The sequence below is a fragment of the Solanum tuberosum genome, unplaced genomic scaffold (assembly GCF_000226075.1).
Source record: "Solanum tuberosum cultivar DM 1-3 516 R44 unplaced genomic scaffold, SolTub_3.0 scf00208, whole genome shotgun sequence".
Lineage (NCBI taxonomy): Eukaryota > Viridiplantae > Streptophyta > Magnoliopsida > Solanales > Solanaceae > Solanum > Solanum tuberosum.
The window spans coordinates 76,077-89,453 of NW_006239132.1; the positions used below are offsets into that span (position 1 = coordinate 76,077).

At 36.5% G+C, this 13,377-nt stretch overlaps 1 protein-coding gene across 1 annotated transcript in view; it reads right to left on the minus strand.

Annotated features, from left to right (window-relative positions):
- Nucleotides 1-2,322: 2,322 nt before the first annotated feature.
- The window catches only part of LOC102598541 (probable linoleate 9S-lipoxygenase 8-like), a gene marked incomplete in the record, with an annotated part of 11,969 nt that continues 914 nt past the window's right edge, over nt 2,323-13,377 (minus strand). The window contains 11 exon segments of the mRNA NM_001288240.1: nt 2,323-2,582; nt 10,280-10,944; nt 11,039-11,060; nt 11,063-11,073; nt 11,076-11,083; nt 11,086-11,299; nt 11,552-11,856; nt 11,947-12,054; nt 12,174-12,259; nt 12,346-12,687; nt 12,793-13,033. Of these exon segments, the coding sequence (NP_001275169.1) occupies nt 2,494-2,582; nt 10,280-10,944; nt 11,039-11,060; nt 11,063-11,073; nt 11,076-11,083; nt 11,086-11,299; nt 11,552-11,856; nt 11,947-12,054; nt 12,174-12,259; nt 12,346-12,687; nt 12,793-13,033 (2,091 nt within the window).

Below are 13,377 nucleotides of genomic sequence, written 5' to 3' on the forward strand. Positions count from 1 at the left end.
AAAATGGAACTACTGGAAGGTGGTGGAATCATAACGATAGTCAGGAATGTGGAGATTCATCTTGATGAAGAAACTCTGGGAATTATTCTTGGAGTGCCTGTGGTGGGAGTTCGAACTATTGAGGGATGCAAACCATCTGGGGATTTCTCGAAGCTTGATACCAAACGAGGATATATCAAGCGTGCAGGCCTTCCTAAGAAGTTTCTTAAAGGGGAGTATCAATTGATGTTTGATTTCATTAACAAAGTAATGGTGCCCAGGACTGAGAAGAGAACAGTAGCCTCTGCTGCCGATCTTTTCCTCATGGAAAAACTTGATGAGCTTGAGGAAATTAATCTCTCTGCAATTATGCTGGAACACATGCATAGAGTAATGACATGGAAGAATGCGAAGCACGGAATTCCTTATGGGTATTTGCTAAACTTTTTCTTTAACCATTTTGAAGTCCCAGTAGGAAGAGGGGTACTTGGCACTACCAAACAAATGTTCACTATGTCTACTCTACTAGAATGTGAGTGCATTGAGGGACCAGCTAAGGGCAGATCTCAGGTGGCAGATGTTTTGGAACAGCAGGCTACTCTTAGGAGGGAGGTGACTGATCTCACCAAGATTCTAAGCAATAAGGAGGTTGAAATCACCAGGCTGAAGTCTGAACTGCAGAAGGCCGTTTCCAGGGTACCTGGTACCAGCGAGAGTCACGAACTGATGCTCAAAGAATTAAGGGATGAAAACACAATGCTGCTGAAGACAAATGCCTCTCTAAATGAGGACATTAAGTCCCTAAACAAGCAACTGATACAGGCCCATGAGAGTGCCAATGAACGCATGTTGCTGTTGATGCGTACTTTTAATCCCTCCTCTCTTTCGTCCTAAATGTGTCTTGTTTCTCCTGTTGTTTGTCTTTTTTTATGATTAACCTTATGTCTTTTGTTGTTTTGACTAAACTACAGTGGTCAGTATATATGATATGATGCTCTCTTTTTGTTAAGTGCCTTGTTCATGTGTGGTTTAATATTCTCTTTATGCTTACATACACATGTTCTATGTGGCCCAAGGCCCTGACTTCTTTATTGCCTTGCATTTAACTTGAATATGTTTACTGCTTCACCTTTTCAATGATGTCAAAAGGGGGAAGTTTTTGTTGAGGGGGAACTGGAATAGGGGCATTGAACTAAGGGGGAACCATTGTGCACTAACAAAAGGGGTTTTGAATGAATGTTATTCCACTCACGAGATGATATATGCAGGTTGTTTGTCATCATCAAAAAGGGGGAAATTGATAAGTGACAAGACACAACAATATTATTCATTCATTCAAAGAGAGAGTCTTTCAAGCTTCAAGAACAGCAAGGGACTTGATTGAAGTGCTGCGATTTGCTTTCTGTACCAGCTGTTTTTGTTTGCTTGTAATAGTTCTGATATTGTAAGATCCGTTTCACTTGTGAAAGAAACGTTTCAAACTTGTTTGAATCATTGTAAGAACTAGGTTAAGGGTAACTTAGGTTCTTACTCTAAAAGTCTATATTAATCGGTTAGAATTAGTATAGTGGGCGGTGTTGTAGCTGCTCTAGCTCATCTAAGTAATAGGAGGTATTGCTTAGAGTTGGGGTTAGTAGGCTAATCTCGGTTTGTAAACTTGCTTTTACTTTTGCTTGGAGAAGATTAGTGAAAGAAGTTTGAAAAGTCCTGGCAGGCCAGGTCGTGGTTTTACTCCCTTGAGCAAGGAGGTTTCCACGTAAAGTTGTTGTGCAATCTTTACTTTCAGCACTTTGTTTATTTTCTGTTATTGTAACTGTGCTGAGGACCTGGTCCCATAGAAAACGTGGACGTGTACATTCCAACATGATTTATCTCCTAATTTGCATGTACAAGTTAGCAATGGCGGAGCCAGGATTTTCACTATATGAAGAAGTAAATACAAGAAGAAGCTTAAGGGAGTTTAACATCTACTATATATAGTTTTTTTAAATCATGTATAAAGAGCGTTCTTTTCCTTCGAATGGGGTTTAGAACCCCCTCGGCCTACCTGGCTCTAGAGGCGGAGCCAGCATGATGTTAGGGAGTTCATCCAGACCCCCTTCGAAGAAAAACTACTCTGGTTAAAATTACTTTTTATGTGTATATAGTAGATGTTGAACCCCATTTGGCTAGTTTGTGTCTTTACTTCTTCAAATCCCCTATTTGGCTTCGAATTCTAATATTGAAACTTGTAGTGATATTCAAATCCATAAACAAGTCCAGAAATAGTACAAGGATTTAACCAAGTTTGTCCAACACTTTCAGAAGACATGACAAGTAGTTGCAAAATATATTGGAATTTTCAGCTGGAATTAGTTTTATTATTCTCACAACATACTCAGAAATACATAACAAGTAACGTTGAAATGAAAATACAGTAAACTTAGGAGAATCAAACATACAGAAATGAAAGAGATCACACTTAACATAAATGAAAATTTATTTCAAACTCTAGCTTTCTTCATTTTCCTTCTTCTATATTGACACACTGTTGGGAATTCCTTTGCCTGTAAGTCCACCTTCACTTGTTGGGAAAAGCAACGTATACGGAGCGTTAACGGGGCCTGATCTGTTTGTCAATATGTTGTCACCATTCCTCTGTATAATCTGTTTTTCAATGTCTGTCAACTTCTTTCCAAATCTGTCGAAAGCAGCAAGTGGTTCTTTGTCCATTCAGGAGACTCTCGTTGTCCGAGGTAAATCTCATCTGTAGTATGCCTTGACAATATCTCTATGAGGGAAACACCAAGCATTTTGCATTATTTGTTTACGTGTTTTTCTTTACATGTTATACTTGCTTGTGTGATTTAGATATTTCTAGTTTGGATTCATAATAGTTGACTTAACATAAATGTTTGGGTTTGGATACCTTTGGTTAGAAACAAACCTATTAGTTACTTTAGCTTTTATAAAATTCACTTGGCAAATTCTTTTTAAACACTCCATTTTGCATCATTTTTAAACTCACTAATTTATACAGTTTTGTTCAAACTTGGCAATGTCTTTCAACAAAGAAAATATTTTGTTCTAAACTCTTATTTTTCTAAACCTTTTTCTAAAGGAAGCATCTTGTCAATCAATGAGCAAATGTCTATTTTTTAATTACCTTTTTTTTAGTCATGGATTTGTCTAAATTGATCTAAATAAATTACTCTTTTCTTAAATCTTTTTCATTCTAATACAATTGTAAAAAAGAGCTTTAAAATAAAAAATGTTTTCCAACTTGGTTACTCAATTACTTAACCTTTAGCACTCTTTTCATTTTTAACCTAAGTTTGGCCGGTTAACCGTTTTTAACGGATCTTATAGGATGCCTTACACCTTCCCTTTAGGATAAAATAGAACTCTTATCTAGAATCTTTTTAAGTTAGTAGACCATTTAATTGAAGTCACTTTAATATTACTTTGTTAAATGTTTCGGTGTCCTAATTCACCATACCTAATTAGGTGGCGACTTTTTAAGTTAGTTGATAATTTGGAAATCATCAATATGTTGTACACCGTTTGGACCTCGAGTTAAAATGGGGTATAACATTTACTAGTTGCTATGGCACAAGATTCAGCAAAACACTTTTATCCACTTGCTTGGGCCGTGGTGGATAAAGAAACAAATAAAACTTGGAAGTTGTTTATGGAGCTATTGAGATCTTCTTTAGAGTTGAGGGAGGGTGAAGGAGTTACATTTATATCAGACATGCAAAAGGTTATAGATTCTCAACTTAATTTACATTTGTGTTGTAAGTTTTTTTAATTACTAATCTTATCTTATTTACTTAACTGTTTGGATATTATAGGGGTTGATTGGTGCTGTTGATGATGTACTTCCTAAATCACATCACAGATGGTGTGCTAGACATATAGAAGCTAACTGGAGTAAGAACTGGAGGGGTGTACTAATGAAAAAATTAATGTGGTGGTGTGCTTGGAGCACTTATGGAGAAGAGTTCAATGACCAATTGACAACTTTAGGGACTGTTTCTGAAATGGCTGCCAAAGAACTAATAGGCTACCCACCCCAAAAATGGTGTAGAGCTTATTTTGACACCAGATGCAAGAATCAAATGGTTGACAACAACTTTACAGAATCATTCAATAAATGGATTTTAGAGGCAAGACACAAACCAATTATCAAGATGTTGGAAGAGATAAGAGTCAAGGTATTTAACTATTACTTTGTCTTTGATAATTTTTTCATTCTTAGAGTTTTTGTCACTTGTATTACTATCAATTTTCTGTATTTATAACATTGATGTGTATAAAATTTTAAGCACATTGTGTCATTACTTTACCTATGTTTCTCGAACTCATCAAAAATGCTAACGAGTGCATGTTGAATTCTCTAAAAATAGTGTATTTTTAGAGAATTCGACACGAATGTGGCATTGAAAGTGAAGAGTCCGTGCACCTTAGATTTTTATAGATTTGTAAGCACAACTTTAATTTTAACATCATTGCTAGAAGTTGCAAGAAATTGGTCACCTTCACATCACTAAATTGCCTAATCTAGCTTATAGTTCCAATTACACTAAACTGCTTTTTTGTGCGTATTTGAAATTTAAAGCTCAAAAAAGTACATCAAAACTGCTACCAAGTAGGCAAAGATATTTCTTGTTAGAATTATGTTATATTTTTGTTAATTATGGATTTTTCGTTGTTTGAAAGGTAATGAAATTACTGAAAGATAGTGAGGAGGAATGTAGGAATTGGAGAGATGAAATCAGTCCATATGCCAAGGATTTGCTGATTGATTACAGAGAAATAGCACAAGGGTGTGAAATTCATTTTAATGGAGACTTTGGATATGAAGTGCATGAAGGTGAAGACAAGCATACCATCAATCTTCAATTAAAGAGGTGCACATGCAGGGTATGTGATTTGACAGGAATACCATGTTCCCATGCCATCAAAGCTTTGATTTACCAGAAAAAAAATCCGATGAGCGAGGTGCATTGGTGGTATTCAAAGGAAGCTTACATGTTAGTTTATATGCATAAACTACAACCAGTTAGAGGTGAAAAATTCTGGAAAGTGAAACCAGAACATGCAATGGAACCACCGGAAATACATAAAATGGTTGGTAGACCAAAGTTGAAAAGAAAGAGAGAGAAGGACGAGACAAGGAAGAGAGAGGGGGCTTGGTCATCTTCAAGAAAAGGACTTTTAATGACATGTGGATATTTGTAACATCCGGCAATTTGAAATAACTATGAAGAGGCTTAGAATTGGAGATAGTCATTTTTGGAAGGAATTAAAAATCTGGAAAAAATTTGGTTTAGTATGGGAAAAAGTGAGTTTTGGCCAACTTTGAACAGTCATTACTCTTAGCTCAAGATGAGTTAGGTGTATTTCCAGTTATTTTTGCGAAGTTCGTGGAATAGTCTTTTCAACGCCACCGAGTTTTCCTGATTCTGAGTTCGTATGAGGGAGTTATGCCCTTTGGAAGTTGGGCTGTTGGCAGGGAAGTTAACCCGATTTTGTAAGGGTATTTTGGTCTTTTCCCTAGCCTTTTCTTTTGGATATATATTAAGGTTTTAGACTGATTTTAAATCAGTTTTCCTTTTTAAAGTGAGAGTTATGGTTCTTGATAGAAAAGGAGAGAGGAGGAGAAAGGAGAAGAAGAAGCAAACTTCGTGGAGATCGTCGTGGATTTCGTCGGGGGTGATCCCTATTAAGGTATGTGAGATCATAGTGTTGGGTTGGTTCTTTCCCCCACACGCCAAACTCATTTTATTTCTGAGAAAAGATTTGGTTGTGTTTGTTGAAGCCTTGTTGTTGTGGTTGTTGAAGTCTTATGATTGTGTTGAAGTTCTTGTTGATTTGGGACATGTTTCCGGTTGTGTTTCCGGGTTAAATCTATTGTATGTTGAGGGGTTTTATGATTCTAAGTGTTTGGGGCTGGATCCATTGAAGGTTTAGAGTTGGAAAAATGAAGGAGAAAAGTCGAGTTTTCGGGGAAAAGGGCTGGGGCGTCGCGCTAGCCAGCGCGCCCCAAAAGGGACTCTGAAGTCCAGCCCTTGGGGTGGCACGTCTCTCAGAGCGCCCAGCAGGCCCCTCTGAAGTTTGAGGGCTGGCGCCCCGCGCTTCTCAGAGCGCCAAGGACACCAAGTCTTCCCATTCATTCCCCACTTTTTCATACATGTTCGTTGGTAATGTACCTATGTTTTATAGTCGTTTTCCACACTCCAAAGTACGTCTAAACGTTAAGAACTCATCCATAAACATGTGATCATATACCTTGAATCCATAATCCAATTCAAGGCGAGTTAGGATCAAAGTCAAGTGAAGTTAGAGCCAAGCTTAGAAGTTAAGAAGTAAGTCAAAGCAAGTTTTTAAAGTTGTTCAATAGTCTTTATTGAACGTTTTAACTTCATTTTAAGGCTCAAGTTTCCGGTCAAGCAAAGAGAATAGAGTTTCAAGTTAAGTCAAGAGTATGAAGTTGAGTTCATTTCTCAAAAGTTAGTAGGGAACTAAGTATTCCCAAAGAAGTTTTAAAGAAATGTTTTCACATTTAAACAAGATTGGAACTAAGATTTCCAAAGAGCCTTCGGGCTAGTTTTCCAGAAAAGAGTAATCGCTTTCTAAATGAAGCAAGAGAGGAAACTGAGATTTCCAAGATAGCCTTTGAGCTAAGTTTTTGAGTAATTATCTCAAATCAGCAGGAAGACATATGTTTTAAAAACATAAGAGCCAGTACATTTTTGGGAGTAGTATCGAGCACCGAATTGGGGGAGCGTTCAAAGAACCCACAGCCCCCATAAAACCATGTAGCCATCATGGGTAGAAGAGGTTCATACTTTTTAGATGAATCCTTTTCAGATTAGACTAGTGGATCCATTAGGCAGTTCAGGTCCTATACCTTTGGCCGGGTATAGGATGCTCTGGCAGCGTGAGGTTGATCGTTGTATCATCACTATAGCTCTTATGTGATGATTGTCGGTTAGAGAAACTCCCACAACAGTTATTGTATCTTTGTATACACACATAAATTATTGTATTTTTATATACATCAGTTCATTTGTATTTCTATATACATCTCAGGCTTATTGTATCTTTGTATACACATCAGAGTTTATAGCGGGTTTTAAACAGCTTTTCTTTATATTGCACTTGTTTTAAATTGCATTATATTGAAATGAGTCAGTCAGGTTGAGTTGAGTTGAGCCAGGTAAGTTATTTAGTTTCTTCTAGAATTCTTTCTAGCCTTTGTTGCTTATCTTTCCAGCTCGCATACTCGTACATTCAATGTACTGATGCCAGTTGGCCTGCATTTTATGATGATGCAGACACAGGTACCCAGGACCAGCATCCAGCACGTCGTTGATCCAGCTGAGCACTCCAGAGTTAGTGGTGAGCCTCTTTGCATTCCGGAGGACTCGGTTATTTTGTTCTTTTACTTTTGTGTCATTAGGATGTTGCGGGGTCTGTCCCAACATCCATCTCAGTGTTATAGAGGCTTCATAGACAGTCAGTCAGTTGGTTAGTTTTGAGTCTCTCATCTATGTATATAGGTAAATATTCTATTTTGGGACTCAAATTGCCTTTTAGGCCAGATGTTATCAGTTAAGTTGTTTTATGTCCTTGCATTGCATGGAGTTATTCTGTTGAGTTAGGTTTCCGCTGAGTTAAGGAAGCCAGGCCAAGGGTTTGCTTGGGGCCAGCAATGGTCTTCGAGTGTCGGCCACGTCCAAGGTGTAGGCTCGGGGCGTGACAATATTGTTGTAACAGAGGTCACAACATCAGAACTTGCCTTTGGTAAAATATTGTTACTTTTGAATGCTTATAAACTGAAATATTCTTAATTTTATTGTTTGTTTGATTCAGTGAAATATTCATGGTTGTTTTTGCAGGTGAATGAGAAGATAAAGAATATGGGTGAAGGATCTTCCCAGAAAGTGCAAGATGTGACCTTAACAACAGCACACGAGAGTCAAACTTTTGAACAAGAACAACAATTTGATCAACATTCAACCATTGGTGATGATGAATGGGAAGGTGAAGAGGAAGATGAAGATAAAGATGGCCAGCCAATTTTGAGGCCGAAGGTAGTATCTGAAGAAAGGACTAGGCTTCAACAAAAAAAATTTCAACGAAGACCAACTGGTACTAGAAAAATTAGCTTCAAGGGAGATGAATTTGGTGTCGTAGAGCCTACCAATCTGCCTTATTCACCAAAGAAAGATACCTGGAAAGGCAAGGTAGCAATGACCTCAAACCAATTGGTTGCAGAGAAGGAAAAAAAAGTTGGTAAAATTGAAGACTAAGAAGGCAAGATTAGAGAAGAAATGACCAACGTTTAGGAAACGTACATATTTTTGCAGTGACTAATTCAAGAATTTTGCTAATTTTGTATTGATTCATCCTTAATTATTTTTGTTATGCTCAACATAGGGTGAAGTACATTGTGAATTTGTGGATGAAACACGTCTTGCATATTTTAGCTTACTTTTGTATAAACAGAATATTCAGAAATGTATTGCAATGGCTAGATATTGTTAATGTGCACCATTTACTACCCCTCATAACTTATATCATAGTTTGTTCGTTAATATATGTGTAACTTTAATAAGTTTTAACTAAAACACTTCTATTAACTTATTCAGGTACTCCAAAAGTACTTAAAAGTTATTTTAGCTTTAAAACACTTAAAATAAGTCAATTTTATTGTGTCATTGATACAAATAAGAATTTGTCAATTTGTTGCAGAAACATGCCAGGCCAGCCAAATCAAGAATACTTCTAAAGCACCACAATAGATACTACACAATGCTGCCACAAAATGACTTTACACTTCCGGAAAAATAAAATTTAAGTTTCAAAGCTATTCTTATAGTTGTTAAACATGAGAAATTCACCAAACTATAAAATTATAAAAGCATTGAAGAATAACAAATCTATGAAATTAGAATAAAAATAGCTTCAAATCTAACACCTAAACTCGATCAAACAGTACCTAAACTCTACCAAAAACTACACAAAAACTATAAAGAAAAAGCAGCAGCAAGAACTCAGCTAAAGTGCATGCACCATTATGAGATAAAAAAATTGATCCAAAAATGAACACAAAATTGATCCTAATTCACTTCATTAGCAACGAATTACAATGAAGATTGCGAACTAAACACAATTTCGCTACAATACCAACAATAATAGAAATTACAATTAAGAACATTACACTAACTAGACACCATCAACAATTTTTCATATCACAAACTTATCTAGAGAAAAGTAGCAAAAACAACAATTCAAGACATCATCTTCAAAGAAAAAAAAAACCCATGACCATAGCACAATCTTCCTCCACCGCTTGTCTTTGAACTCCAAATTTGAAACTTTCTCCTCAAGGTAGATACATAATTCAAATTTGTCAATTTAGACATATCATTCACGTCTTCCTTAACATGTTGCGTTTTTGACGAATGACATCCAATGATTTTTTTAAAAATGTGAATAAACATTGTCACATGAGATGAAAATTGATTTTTACCTTGCCATTCTCAATAAAGTAGTGTGACTGTTGAACAAAGAAGAAATTAGTCAAATAATAAATCCACAATCTCAGTGTACCCAACAGAGACAGAAGTTCAGCAACATTAGAAAGGGCAATACACATGATTATAGCCTAATAGGAGAAGGACAAAGGAATTTAATCACAAATGAAACACTCCCCAGTTAATAGTATAATCCACATAATATCTTGCACATTTTCTCTTTGTAGTGTTCGTACACCCCTTCCCCATACACCATGTACGTGATATACATTGTATGTAGAATATATACATCTCTTAGCCAATAACGATATATATGCATGGTAGTAGAAGTTGCTTCACTATTTTCATGGTTCAAGATAATGCTTACCGCACAAATTTAACATGCATGCCATTGATTTGAGTGAGCAATCTATTAGCTTAGAAGATGAAATAAAAGATCCGATCCTTGAGCATAGGTATGACAAGATTTTTCTATTTCGAAAATCCCCTATTTGGCTTCGAATTCTAATATTGAAACTTCATGTAGTGATATTCAAATCCAGAAATATATAGACTTTCAAAAGACATGACAAGTTGTTGCAAAATATATTGGAATTTTCAGCTGGAATTAGTTTTATTATTCTCACAACATACTCAGAATTACATAACAAGTAACGTTGAAATGAAAATACAGTAAACTTAGGAGAATCAAACATACAGAAATGAAAGAGATCACACTTAACATAGTAATGAAGATTTATTTCAAACTCCAGCTTTCTTCATTTTCCTGGGGCCTGATCTGTTTGTCAATATGTTGTCACCATTCCTCTGTATAATCTGTTTTTCAATGTCTGTCAACTTCTTTCCAAATTTGTCGAAAGCAGCAAGTGGTTCTTTGTCCTTTGTCCATTCAGGAGACTCTCGTTGTCCGAGGTAAATCTCATCTGTAGTATGCCTTGACAATATCTCTACGAGGGAAACACCAAGCAATGTTTGTAACTGAGCTGTGATTGTTTTCAAGAATGCCTTATCGGGGTTTTTCTTTAGCTCTTCATATTCAGGAGTTCCTGGTTCAGGCATGAATCTTCGACTTACTGTGGGGCGATTTGGGAGGTAACCTGCATAAGGATATTGCCCAAAATTAACTGCTGCATGAAGTGCAGAAGCTATCCATATGATGGTGGTACACGAATCGATTAACTCTTGTGGTGTTTTCATTTCAGGCCACCATGGTTCATTTTTCTTGTCCCCATGTCCCACTTCTCGGAGTTCCTTCCACCAGGCTTGTAGTTCATTGTCTTTCAGAATCTCTTCATCCGATCCATAGTAGAAACTGCAGTAGTCTGTCACCCAACTTTTGATTGCAGACCATATTTCTAAGCCATCAACAGCGTATGGATAGTCCTCTATCAGTAAACGAACACCATGAGGAGAACTCGAGTCCTCAACTGCTACTCCCCTGAAATTGAATTGGTCATAGAAGCAAAATACCAATGTGAACATCCTAATGTTTCGTATAATGTTAATTTTGACAACACCTTATCGTATAGTACCTCTTAACAAGATCAGCCGGAAGGCTTGATCAGGGAAACCCAATCTTGTAAACCACAGCTGACATTTCCATGGCAAATTTGGATTGAAAAACTGTACTCTCAAGAACTCCACCAGCATTGACTAGGATTTGTCTTGCCGAAGCATTAATATTCATTGTGTCCCGGAAATGAGGATATAGAAGCTTATGAATAGGGTGAAGCACACTTAGTTGCCTGTTTGTTGCAATCACAAATGGCTCGATCACTGCATGAGTATTCAACCTGCGAAGATGATCAAACATTTAGATTAATCGTACAAAGCATGTGTTGAATTAGTCATTATTAAGGACATCACGATGCACTAAAGCTCCCACTATATGCAGGTCTGAAGAAGGGTCGAACCACAAGGATCTATTGTACACAGCCTTATGAACTCATAGCAACTTTACCAGTATCTTCAAGGCTCCCCTTCGAGTTAGTTATTATTGTGTATCATGAATCACTATAGAAGTCGTATGACATAAAGGGAATTACCAATGACTAATTAGTTGATGAACACCAGAGTCATTCACCGCAACATAAGCTTTGGCCAATTGCCAGATAGAGCTCTCAACACCTTGATCACTTGGAGTATACACTTTGCTAGTAACACCAAATTGATCTCCATCTGGATGTGGCAAACTCAATTCAATTGCTAGTGGCTTCAAAGATCCATTATCTTGCAAGAAGAGCAAAGTTCTCGAGGCATATGTTTTCGTTATTGTAGTGTTTATCCTCCTCAAATATGGTATAATTACATCATGATGGTTCAATATGAAAAGTTTATTATTGTTCATCGCCTGTCAAATAACATGTTAAAATCCTTATTTAGTACTTGTAACGATTCGTAATCATACAAACTAGTGTGGAATTTCGAGTAAATACATTACCTCATCAACCGTTAGTCCATCCAGCTTATCCTCTATGTGTTCTGCAGTAATTGTACTGTTTTGATTTCCATATGCTTCGGGATCTAGCTTGCTTTTTGGAGGAAATTCCTTGCAAATTAAACAAGAAACAAAGCATCAATACTCTTTATCTACAAGAAGACTATATAGATTATAGACAATCAAAAGTAACTCGAGACAATTTCCTAATTGTGAAGAAACCAACTTACTTGAAGTCTCCTAATTATGATAGGATTAACTCCAGCTAGCATTTCTCTTGCGAATTCTTCATCAGTCCTCCACGCGGTTTTACTATCTGCACAATCAATACTTAAATCATACAAACACATAAAAGTGAGTGATCATTAGCTAGATTACTTCTTATGATGTAACAAATTGTACCTTTAATCACTAGAGGAGTTGGAAATCTCAATATTCCTTCACCGTCTGTTCGAAGGAGTTCTTTTATCATCTCCAGAGGTATAGCAGCAGTGAGAGCCTTAAATAAAGGTCCTTGAGGAAGTTTGATCCCTCCTTCATATAGTCTAAGTACATCCTCAAAACTATCGAACTCGTTAGGGGTACCATCAAACAGGGCATGTAATTCAGGGAGGATGAATTGAACAATGGATTTCAAAGCATATGTTAGGAAGTCTGACATCTTCAAGTGACCAAAACGCTCGTCTCTCGGTACATAGATGTCTAAGCTCAGAATAAGAGGAATCCTGCTTTCACTTTTAGGATCTATACAAAGCAAAAAACAATAACAACAATGTAACTGATCAAAAAGTTGCTTTCAATGAAACTAAACGCGTTGAATGGACTGGTATTTGTGAACGTCTAACTAACCTGTTTGTGTTGGTGGTCTACCAGTTCTTCCTCTCCGAGGATACGGGTATTCAGCAGAACCTCCTAAGGTAGTTCTAACATTTTCTTTACCTTCATCAGGATTACCCAAGTCATTGTAGATATCATAGTCATAAATCCTATCCCACGCCTCGCGCTTTCCAGTTCCATCTCCTCTTAATGTTAGCAATTCATTTTCTCTGTATTTTCGCAAAAGCTCTGGTGTTTTACTTGGGAGATATGGCTGCATAAACAATCAAAACATTGCTAAAACTTTTGAGTTTGAACATTTGCCTTTGTTTACATGCTCAGGGGTCGTTTCGTAGTTGGTTAGAGTCATCCAGGTATTAGTAGTATATGAATTAGTATAAGGGAATTTATGTATAGTATTAGTTATGCTTATTTTTAAATAGTAAACCAAATATTGTATCGATTTTATATATGAATAACTTGCACTACCAAAAATATCACTATATTCCGACTGAAAAATGTTCAGTAGCTATTTTCACAAATATTTTTATTAAATTGGCGAGAAAAGAAAAATATTGTAATTGTTTCATATGGAAAAATTAAGAAGCTTCCTAGTAT